Source organism: Colias croceus, chromosome 29, assembly GCF_905220415.1.
Source record: "Colias croceus chromosome 29, ilColCroc2.1".
Taxonomy (NCBI): Eukaryota; Metazoa; Arthropoda; class Insecta; order Lepidoptera; family Pieridae; genus Colias; species Colias croceus.
Genome location: NC_059565.1, coordinates 334,684 through 346,914, shown reverse-complemented (window position 1 = coordinate 346,914; position 12,231 = coordinate 334,684). Strand labels below are relative to the sequence as shown.

Here is a 12,231-nt window from a genome sequence, read left to right as displayed (position 1 = left end):
ATGGATGGAATGGTAACATGAAGTAATAACTATATTAGAACTAGCTTACCGCCCGCGGCTTCGCCCGCTTTCTCTAAAACGATTTGAGATTTAAACTATCCTATCTCTCAAGTTGGATCAAACTGCACATGGTGTGCGAATTTTATTATAATCGGTTAAGTGGTTTAGGAGTCCATTGAGGACAAACATTGTGACACGAGATTTATATTAAGATTATATTAAGATTAGGTAACTAAACTTTATGTTATAAAAATCAACCATCTTAATTCATTAACATAATTAAAGATCAGGCTTATGTTTTTAATAATATTATGATTAATGATTATTAATTTAATAAAATAATAAATACCAATAAAACATAATTATTAATAAGTTAAAAAAATCCAAGAAATAAAAATTGTAACCAATCTATACTCATATATCTACACTAATATTAAAGCTGAAGAGTTTGTTTGTTTGTTTGCGTGACCGCGCTAATCTCAGGAACCAGGTCAGAAACCTAAAAAAAATATTTCACTGTTAGGATAGCCCATTTATCAAGTATGGTTATATAGGCTATAATATACGCAGTTTTACTGGCAGTGCTCCGCTCCTGTTGGTCTTAGCAAGATGGTATATAGCCTTATAGCCTTCCTCGATAAATGGGTTATCTTACACTGAAAGAATTTTTAAATCGGACCACTAGTTCCCGAGATTAGCGCATTCAAACAAACTCTTCAGCTTTATAATATTATAGTATAGATAAATAATATATTCTATATTATAATAATTTCTTTCTTTATTTTCCCAGCAATGCCCCCAAACAAGGGATGGAGCACTAAATGTGCATATAATTGCCCATTCGCACATGGACGCTGGCTGGGTGAAAACATTCGACGAATATTATTATGGCAGTAAGTATTTAATAATAATAGTTTGACTTATTTAATAGCAATAAAAACATTTTCTTCGTTCATTTATATTTTCTATATTATACCTACACAATAAAAGCACATAGGAACCTACAGAGAAAAATAATATCGCATTAAAATATATACAGAAGGCACAGACACACAAATAGGCGCGTTGAGAGTAAAATTTCAAGGTCGCGTCATGGCAATACCGTCACGTCATGGAGTAAGGCGACGATTTTGGTATCTTCAAAGAAGTTTCATTTCTGACACGTGTGCTCGGCACACTAGCTCTTTTTTAACAAACATTAAAACCACCGCTTTTTACAGTTTTCTTCATACCTGTGAATTAATATATTCAACAATATTCAATTACATTCCCTTCATTACATATTATATTACATTAAAAATTACATATTTTATTTGTTTTCAGCAAAAACAACAATAAGCACGGCAAATGTACAACTTATCTATCATTCTGTACTCTCTGAGCTATTACATGACAAACGTAGAAAGTGAGTATAGCCGTTTTCTATGTATTCATTTGTTCCATATACATACACAAAAATTAGGAAATAATATTTTTTAATAGAAATAAAATATAAACTTTTCTGGAATTAACCTAGAGGGTTCTAAAAGACAAACACACAAAAATTGTCAAATGTTAGAGTATATTTTATTTGTATAGATTTCATATACAGTTACACATATTACACAGTTAAACATACAGTTACATAAAAAGATAGGAAACAATAAAAATTAACACTACTATGAGATAATATAGTCAGTGTATTTTATTTGGAACGATATTTTATTTTACAGACACATAATATACGGAAATTTCATTCATAAAAAACTATATTTAACTGGAATTTATTTCATGTATATTGTTTTATTATATAAAAACAAGTAAATTACTCCTATTGTATAAAATTTATATTATTATGAAACATCATGATGTCATTTAAAAACGAAACCACGGGGAAAAGCTTTTCTCTTAATTACATACATTAGGGGTTTAATTATACAAAATATTAATAATTTTTAAGGGTTTTTCTACCGTTTCGTGCAAAACACGTGTCAGTGAGGATTAAACCAAAACTAAATAAGGCTAAGGCACAAAATATTTTTTAAATTCTATATATGATCCGTATGTATATTTGCCACTGAAAAAAAATAATGTCAGTTACTTAAAAAAAAAGATATACTTAAAATACCTGCCTAAATATCATTACCTTCTCTTGTCAGAAAGCGATTTTTGGTAGTTGTTATCAAATAACATAAATATTATGTATATTTTTGTGATATTATAAATTTGTTTGTATAAAGTAATAATCCAGCCATTAAAATATGTGAATAAAAATCCGCTAACGGTTGCTATTTTCATTTGCTGTGATAAATTACGTTTAACCATAAAAATTACTCATTACCATCAATTGAAGAAGAATTAAAAAGAATCAACCTGTACGAACCCCCTAACGATGTTCCCTGCCTCACTCCCCTTTGTGCGATCCTTACTCAGTCGATCAGTAAACACGAAACAGAGTGGACGCTTGCAGTTTGTAGTATAAATCAACGAAATATACGAGATTTTTCGACGTGGTAAGTTTTTTTTTCATTACCATTAGAGATATTTTTTGATAACGAGTAATTATTTTGTTTGTATTCTGGATGTTTATATGATAATATTTAAGTCTTGACATCTTTGGAATATTAATTCCAATCATTTTACTTTTATTAAAAGAGCAAATCAATAAAATGTACTAGATTATCATTACCATTCCTTTCATTACCATAATTTACCATCACCTATTTAGAAAATGGTAATGATCATGAAATAATGGTAATGAAGATAATTTTACTATGTCAAATTTAAATGAACATAGTAGTTAGATGTAGGTATTTTTTGTCCCAATGATTTTTATATATAATTAATATGGAATACATCTTTTTTTATGGATAATGCTTTATTTTTAGTCTTATTTACAGATAAGACGATGGCTAGGACTAAGTCGAAAAAAACACGAGAAGAAAAGTTAGTTGAAGCAAAATTACGTAGAAGAAAGAAGTATGAGGAAATTAAAAATGACCCCGAAAAATACGCCGTTCAAAAAGAAAAAGAACGACTGAGATACTTGAAGCGTAAGGAACAAAAACAAATCAAGAGTGCGGCTGATATGACGCCAAGAGAAAAAAGACTTCAAAGAAAGAAATGGAAGGAAAATACCAAAAGATACATAGAAAAACAGAAAGCAAATAGAAGAATTCAGCAATTGTTAATAGATGGCACCCCACCGTCAAGCGACCGTGAAGATACTGTAGATTTAATTAATCAGCAAGATCCATTAGAAGGAACATCTCGCGAAGCTAATAGTGTAATTAATGCAAATTGCAAACTTTGCCAAAAAAAAATATATTTGATAAGGAAGATACGATACGTACACAAAAATGAAATAAGTAAACTCAAGAAAGAGAAAGAAAAAGTTGAAAAGGAAAGAGATGCAATTAAAAGGGCGTTAAGAAGGATAACTAAGAAAAACCAAATACGACAAGATCATCACAGCCAAAAGAATACACAAGAGAAAGTAGATAGGCTAGTAGAAACTATAGACGAGAATAAGCGGGAAGAAGTAAAAAAGAAGTTATTATTCAGTGAGATAGTAAGTAGAAATTTATCCGAAGGGTATAATTGCCTTAAAAAGAAAGAAAAACGCATATTTAGCGACATTGTAATTCGAAACAGAGACAAATTTAAAAAGCACAAAATATTAGGAATGACTAGCACCTTTTCAGTACGACCCGAATCTCAAGAACAAAATATAAAATGTAATAAAATAGACATCAAACAATTAATTGAAGAATTTTTCCAGGATGATTTAAACACGAAGATATCTCCAGGGAAAAATGAATTCATAACTCGAAATGGCGTAAGAAAGCAAAAAAGATATCTTAACGACACCCTCATAAATCTCTATAAAAAATTTATAAAAAAATCAGAAAGTAGGATATTCCACATTCTGCAAATATCGCCCATTTTGGGTACTACAACCAAAAGATTCGGATCGGAATACCTGTGCATGCAAAATACATGTAAATTTTGATTTATTAGTGAAGAGCCTCAATAAAAATAAAATAATAGAAGAAACAAATGGAACTGCTTTGCTGCAAAGTTTATGTTGTGACGCTTATAGTGAAAGTTGCCTAAATCGAACGTGCAAGGTTTGCCAAAGAAGAGTTTTAAACTATAAAGAATTTAACAATGACTTAAAGATAAACTATTACGAATGGTGCACAAAAAGAGAAAATTATGAAACGAATGGAGATGAGAAAATTAAAATTGTAAACACAAAAATAAGAGCAACAGATCATCCAAAAAATATTATAGAAAAGCTGGAAAATTCATCAAAATCATATTTTAAACATTGTGCTAACATTCTTGTTCAGTATAATCATTTAAAATCTCTAAAGGCAACATTATCTTCTATGGAAGCTGTAGTACATATCGATTTTTCGGAGAATTACTCAATTCAGTTTAATGAAGAAATCCAAAGCTTTCATTTTGGTGGCAGTCGTACACAGATAACATTACATACAGCAGTGTTATACATAATTGATCAAGAAACTGGAATCTTGAAGCCATATAGTGCTTGCAGTATTAGTGAATGTAATAAACATGATGCAAGGGCGATATGGGCTCATCTGCTACCACTGCTTGCCTATATCCAAGAAATATCACCGTCGATTGATACAATTCATTTTATTTCAGATAGCCCATCAAGCCAATATAGGAATCGATACATGTTTTACGTGATTAGTCAATTACATTTAGATTTTCCGGAGCTCAAATCTATTACTTGGAATTATTTAGAAGCAGGACACGGAAAGGGGGCACCGGATGGTGTTGGGGCCGTTTTAAAGAGGACTGCAGATCAAATTGTGCGGCTGGGTAGAGACATAGGTAGCCTAGAAGAATTTTGGACATGTGTAGAGAGCAAAGTAAAAAATGTTAAATTGATATATGTATCAGATCGTGACGTAGTTGAAAAACAAATTCCATCCGTGGTTCAGCCATTTCATGGAACGATGTCAGTGCATCAAGTCTTGTGGTCCAATAACTATCTAATGACATTTAGAGCTCTTAGCTGCTTTTTCTGTGAAAATGGAGAAATATGCACACATGGATACCATCTCGGATTTATGAACTTGCCAGAGCCGATCCTCACTAATAGCACTATACAGGCATCAGATGAAATTTTAGCTTTAAATAGTACAGGAAGTTTTTTAAGGGATTTAGAACCCTGTAATACAATACACCAGGCTCAAGAACAAAAACCTTTAACTAGCGTAGAACCAAATATTCATATTTCGTCAAGTATTAATCCAAATAAAACTATTACAGTCCTTTCAGACATAAAATTACATTGGTCCAACAAGGCTTTTTCAATTGACGAAAAATCCAAAAAAAGACCAATAAATAGAGTATTAAGTAACTTTTTTGAAGAGGATTCAGAAGAAGAGTTATTTAGCATTAAAGAATCGAAGAAGAATTCCAATTACTATTTTGGTGAAGCATCTACTGTAATTCGAAAGATAAAAGAGGAAAATAAAAAACCACTAAAGCAAACATTGGTGAGAAACTTTTTCGATGATTCTTCAGATGAAGAGAATGCTGAAGATAGTGTGTATGAAAATAAACGCATATAATAATATAAACGAAGGTGACTTAATAAGATTGTTAATTGTATGTTTTTGATTATTCTAATAATTACTCCTATTTTCAAGCACTTTGGGCTGCTTTCATGAAAGTAATTTAAGACTGTATTCAGAGTACCTAATAGATTTAAGTTCTCTAAGATCCATATAGATTATTTTGTGATTGTAACTTTTAAGACTGTCTAATTAATAATGTGGTGTTATATAATTTTTAGTTAAACATATTATTATGTTTATGTTAGTTCTTTCGTAATTTTTTTTGTTGTAAGATCCATATGGATAATTTTGTGATGGTAACTTTTAAGACTGATTAATTAATAAAGTGGTGTTATATAATTTTTGGTTAGACATAATATTATGTTTTTGTTAGTTCTTTCGTAATTTTTTTTTTGTTGTAAGATCCATATGGATAATTTTGTGATGGTAATTTTTAAGACTGATTAATTAATAAAGTGGTGTTGTATTATTTTTAGTTAAACATAATGTTTCTGTTAGTTCTTTCGTATTTTTTTTTGGTGTAAGTTAAGCCATTGTGTCAACACATATTACTAAATTTAAGTAAGCATTTATTTTTTATAAAAATAAAAAAAAATACAAATTTTGACCAGGTTAGTTTTATTTACATTGTCATTACCAAATACATTTATTCATTACCATTGTCCTTTATATCATTACCAAATTTCTTCACTCATTACCATACTTATTTATGGGTCAATCAATTTTTAAAGGTCCCGATCATAATTTTCTCGTATTTTTTTTTTTACTTAATTTTCAGCATTTTACTATTTCATTTAGAAGATAATTCTTCGTAGATTAAGATTATATAAGCAGCAGTGATGTTGATTAAATACATTTGTGGATTTAACTTCACGAACCGATCTATTCACGGGAAATAATGTCCTTTGGACAACTTACACAATAGTACTTTTTTAAATGTTAAATTCCCTTAAGAATTAAAACAAATTCTTCTAATATTAAATAATAAATAATATTTTGATATTTGTTCTATTTACACCCAAAATACGAAATATTTTTATTAAAATTGAAACGAATGATGTCTTTTGAACAACCAAATAATGTTTCATATATAAAAAAGTTTCAGTAAAGCGGAAATAGTGATATTTTTTACAAAAAAAACTATTAAGGTGAGGTTGTTACGTATCGTATTATTGATTTTACTTAATTAAAATGAACTGATTCCATTATAAATAATGTTTCAAAGCCCATATCATTCACAAATTTGTGTATAATTAATTGATATTCATATACCTAGTTTGTTTTTCATGTAGCTATCCAATGATACTAACAAAAACGAATTCTATTTTTTTCTCGCAAATAATGTCAATCTGCACGAAACGATAGAAATACCTAAAAACATTTTCTGCGTTCATTTATATTTTCTATATTATACACAAAAAAAAACGCATAGGAACTTACAGAGAAAAATGATATCGCATAAAATTACACTTTGCATTTACATACATACATTATACGAGTACATTTCACATATTAATAAAAAATAGTACATAGGTACTTAAATTATCCCTAGGAGACGTTTATGATGGTGAATATAATGATGTTGATGATGATGATGATGATGATGATGAGCTTTATTTATTTAGTCTTGCATAGCTTTTATTAACAAAGTATTGGTTAAGGCCCTTATCTGTAAAGAAGGTGTGTAAGTATATTATAACGTGTGTACTGTGTACATAAATGCTTTAAGTAGACAAATAAGAATAAATCTGCATAATTTTATTGAAAAAAATGTTTTGACTTATAAATAAGGTACTATTGTCCTGAAATATTTATGACTAGCTGTGCCTCGCTTGTTCACCCGCGTGGCTCCGCTTCTGTTGGTCGTAGCGTGATGATATATGTATAGCCTATAGCCTTCCTCAATAAATGAGCTATCTAATACCGAAAGAATTTTTCAAATCTGAGTAGTTCCTGAGATTAGCGCGTTCAAACAAACAAACAAACTTTATAATACTAGTATAGATTAGTATACTTAGATTAGAAATAGTCAGTGACAGTTTCGACAAAATAATTTGCTTGTAAGTGAAATAAATGCTCGACAATTGATGATGATGATAATTCTGCATGTACCTCATTATTCGACTAGATTCACCTTCTCCGAAACAGCGTACTTCTGGCGCTGGTGGAAGGAACAGCGCGCTGCAACCAGGTCCACCTTCAAGAGTCTGGTGGTGGAAGGTCGGATCCAGTTCGCTGGGGGGGGCTGGGTGCAGGCTGATGAAGCTACCACTCATTATATACAACTTATTGATCAATATACTTGGGGATTGAGGTACCATGTTATATTTGTCTGTGTGTTTTATTTATCTTTTTTAACATGTTTTTTATTATTGTATATGAATTAGGTATTTTAAGAATGTATCAATTTTGTTATTAAATTTGCGCCATCGCATGCTGCACGTTCAACTTTCCTTTCCAATCAGGGTTGGACGGCCTGGAAGAGATTGTTTTTGTGCAATTAGACCGTCTTTAATTATTGTTTTTTTTTTAATTCTGAAAACAACTGAAACTACTTAAGGTTGCTTAAGGTTTATTTTATATTTTGATCAATTGAATTTGAATTATTTATTCAATCATTAACTGCCGCAGCAGTGCACTGTGCAGTGCCTTTAGGCGATTAATTTTCATTATATTTATAAGTTTCATTATCAAAATATGTTTACGGACATATCAGTTTAGTTGTAATAAATACATGTATATATATAACCCAACATCATAAAAACCTCTGAACAGATTTCGATGAGAATTTCACACAAAGATAGATGATTTTTTCAGAAAAATCAACGATACTCTAGGACCATGTGGTAAGCCAAAAGCAGCGTGGCAAATAGACACATACGGACATACAAGGGAACATACATCGTTGTTAGCTCAAATGGGTTTTGATGGTTTATTTATAGGTAAGTATCTAAACTCAAACTCAAAATACGTATAATAACTCAAATGTAAACTATTCAATTTCAAATTTACTTAATACACACTCAAACCACCACACTAAAATTCAAACTGAAACATAACCAAAAACTCACACTCATTCTTAAACTGAAACTCACACTCAAACTCCTACTTAAATTAAAAATTATTTTCAATGTTAATGTATAGTTATTTCTGTTATTGATCATATATTAGACATGTTTTTGACGATAAAAATCCGTAAGTAACTCCAATATTGTTTTTACCTATCCAAACAGCAACATAATTTGAATTTTCTTTCTTAAATTATAAAAATAAGGTTAAATTGTACAATATATAATAATAGGTATAACTATCACGCAAAAATACGTATCTATAAAAATTCGTCGTTAACAAAAAAAACAAGCTATTTATAATTCATCTTTATCAGGAAGAGTGGACCACAAAGGAAGAGAAGCAATGATTGAAGAAGACAGAATGGAGTTCATGTGGCGAGGAAGCGATGTGCTTGGTAATTTTAATTAATTTTTAAAGTGAAACTTCTTTAGGCGCATTGAGAGTCGAGTCATGGCAATAAAGTCACGTCATGGAGTAAGGCTACGATTTTGATATCTTTTAAGCTTGTCAAAGTGTCATATTATCCTTCTCCGGATTATAACAAGCACAACAAAAAAATAATTATCAAAAATAGTCCATGCGTTTACACGTGATGCCATGACCAAGGGAAATAGGGATTTTGGATCTTGTAAAAGAAAAGAGTTGTCTTAAAAATGAGTAATCTTAACGGCTACTTTAACTTTACGGGTTCGACAATTCGCGCTAAGACAGGACAACGTCTGTCGGGTACAACTAGTATCAAAAAAATGTGTGCGTGTACTAGTGTACACAAATAAGAAGTGAAACTTCTTTATGACCTTATTTTAAAAAAAAATAATTTAACTACTTAGTTTATGCAACTTTACAGAAATACGTCGAATCACGCGTGGTAGGGATAAGAAAAAGATGGCGCGTAACGGAAAAATGTCACGCGTAACAAAAAAATGTTACACTAAATTTTTTCCAACCCCGATAAAGAAGTTTCACTTCAATAACAAAAATCTACAACTGAAATTAATAAAAAGGCTAATAAAAACGAAATATTTTCAGGCAAAATGTCGGACATAATGACGCACACATTATACAATCTATACAACGCTCCCGAGGGGTTTTGCTTCGATTTCCTATGTAATGATGAACCGATTGTGGAAGATACAGATAGTATTGTTTATAATGCTGATAAACGAGTGAGTAATAACATAGTATAAAACAAAGTCGGTTTCTCTGTCCGTATGTATGCTTAAATCTTTATAACTACGCAACGGATTTCGATGCGGTTTTTTAATTGATAGAGTGATTCAAGAGGAAGGTTTTAGTATAATAATTTGTTAGGTTTTATACAATGCAGGCGAAGCCGCGGGCGGAAAGTTAGTAATAAATTCCTTGTTGTTTTGAAAGTAAGTTTTATGAAATTTAACTGAATACTTGTTATACATTTTCCAACCTCGGTAGTTTTCGTACTAACTAATGAAAAAAAATATTACTAGATTTCTTAGTAAAAAAATGGGTTTATATGTTTTACCTAAAACCACTGAAGGTATCTGGTTTAAATATCATAAATATTATGTAGCTAACATATCAAAATATCACATAAGCTATACAAATGTTCAGTAGTCTAATTCTCATCACCAGGTGAACGATTTCATCACCCAAATAGAGAGACAAGCTAAATACTACGACCATGACAATATTGTGGTGATGATGGGTGGTGACTTCACCTACCAAAGCGCTGCCAATTGGTTCATGAATATCGATAAGTTGATCAAGTTAGTACAATAACTCACACTCACAATCAAACTCACACTCAAACTCAAACTCACACTCGAAGGCTAACTCTAATGCAATCACTACACTCACACTCACACTTTAACTCAAAAACTAATCCGCAGTTTCTTAAATTATTTTACTACAATAAAAACAAATATTTTTACCGAGCGACATGGGTCAATTTTTAAATTTGTAATACTTATTAAATGTAACTTTATTTCTTCGTTTTATTTTATTTTAAATTTGTTTCAAAATCCCTTACAAAATACAATCACTACATAGTATAAAACAAAGTCGCTTTCTCTGTCCCTATCTATGTCCCTTTGTATGCTTAAATCTTTAAAACTACGCAACGCATTTTGATGCGGTTTTTTTAATATATAGAGTGATTCAAGAGGAAGGTTTTAGTATATAATTTATTAGGTTTTAGACAAAGCGGGCGAAACCGCGGGCGGTAAGCTAGTACTTATTCAATGTCACTTTATTTCTTCGTTTTATTTTATTTAAAATTTGTTTCAAAATCTCTTATAATTAACATTACAAAATACAATTACAAATAAAAATATGTAAAATACTTGCATAAAGTCCAATAAAAAAAAAAACAACATTATTTATTAATTTCAGCCATGTTAACACCCACCCAGCCAATATGTCTGACATCAATATATTTTATTCGACGCCATCTTGTTTTTTGAAAGCAATTTATTTATATGGAAAACGGAACAAGGCGATATTTACTGAAAAGGTAAACTTTACTTTCATTATAAGAGCTCCTTTTTGGGTAAATTTTACATTTTTTCGGGAAATTTAGAATTTACCAACAAAAGAAATCATTTGTTGTATTTTTGCGATAAGCGTCAAGAAATTTTGACCAATGATGGCTACAAAATATAGATTTCAGAGATAAAATAGTGATTATTATTTTCTTAAACTTATGGTAAAATTTTATGCTTATAGCTGGTCTTTTACAGTAGCAGATAACTTTCAAACAATTCCTAAAGTACTCTAAACAACTAGACTCAGAATCGCCTATTAAAACGTCAAAAAATGCGTTGATAAAAAAAAATCATTGAAATAAACACCTTATTCCGTGGCAGTAATGTTCAAAGTCTATAAGTATCGCTTATTAGACACTATCACATGCTTTGACTGAATTTTGCTTTAGAAAATTTGTGAGCGTGATTGTGAGTACAAGTTAGAATAAGAATAGTGAGTGTGAGTTTAGTTGTTTATTGTACGTCATTGGTATTTTTGCTAAAAGTTGCAAATTTATGTCAAAGAAAAACCCACATAGTTCCCGTTCCCGTGGGATTTCCGGAATAAAACCTATCCTATGTCCCGGGGTAAAAAGTAGCCTCTGTCCTTTCTCGGGTATCAAAATATCTCTATACCAAATTTCATGCAAATTGGTTCAGTAGTTAAGGCGTGATTGAGTAACAGACAGACAGACAGAGTTACTTTCGCATTTATAATATTAGTATGGATTTTCTTTAACAATTTACATATTTTAATAAGAATGGATCGTGTTGCTTACCGCAAAACTAGAGAACGGCTGAACCGATTTTGTTAATTCTTTTTTCATAATATTCCTTGAAATACGAGGATGGTTCTTATGGAGAGAAAACGTAAACATGTACCACGGGCGAAGCCGGGGTGGACAGCTAGTCTTATTATAATAATGTATTTATTGTAGGGTGACCATTTGCCCTATGGTAGTGACGCTAATACATATTGGACTGGATTCTACACGTCTAGACCAAATATAAAATATCTAGCACTAAGGGCTCATGTTTATTTACAGGTAAGTACCTAT

General features: G+C 30.7%; 1 protein-coding gene across 1 annotated transcript in view; it reads left to right on the top strand.

Annotated features, from left to right (window-relative positions):
• LOC123704251 (lysosomal alpha-mannosidase-like) overlaps positions 1-12,231 on the top strand; it is a 35,655-nt gene continuing 23,424 nt past the window's right edge. Inside the window, exons 1-10 of the mRNA XM_045652560.1 lie at positions 1-12; positions 791-893; positions 1,324-1,405; positions 7,729-7,914; positions 8,418-8,542; positions 8,986-9,066; positions 9,702-9,838; positions 10,284-10,417; positions 11,043-11,163; positions 12,112-12,219. Of these exons, the coding sequence (XP_045508516.1) occupies positions 1-12; positions 791-893; positions 1,324-1,405; positions 7,729-7,914; positions 8,418-8,542; positions 8,986-9,066; positions 9,702-9,838; positions 10,284-10,417; positions 11,043-11,163; positions 12,112-12,219 (1,089 nt within the window). The remainder of the gene's footprint in view (positions 13-790; positions 894-1,323; positions 1,406-7,728; positions 7,915-8,417; positions 8,543-8,985; positions 9,067-9,701; positions 9,839-10,283; positions 10,418-11,042; positions 11,164-12,111; positions 12,220-12,231) is intronic.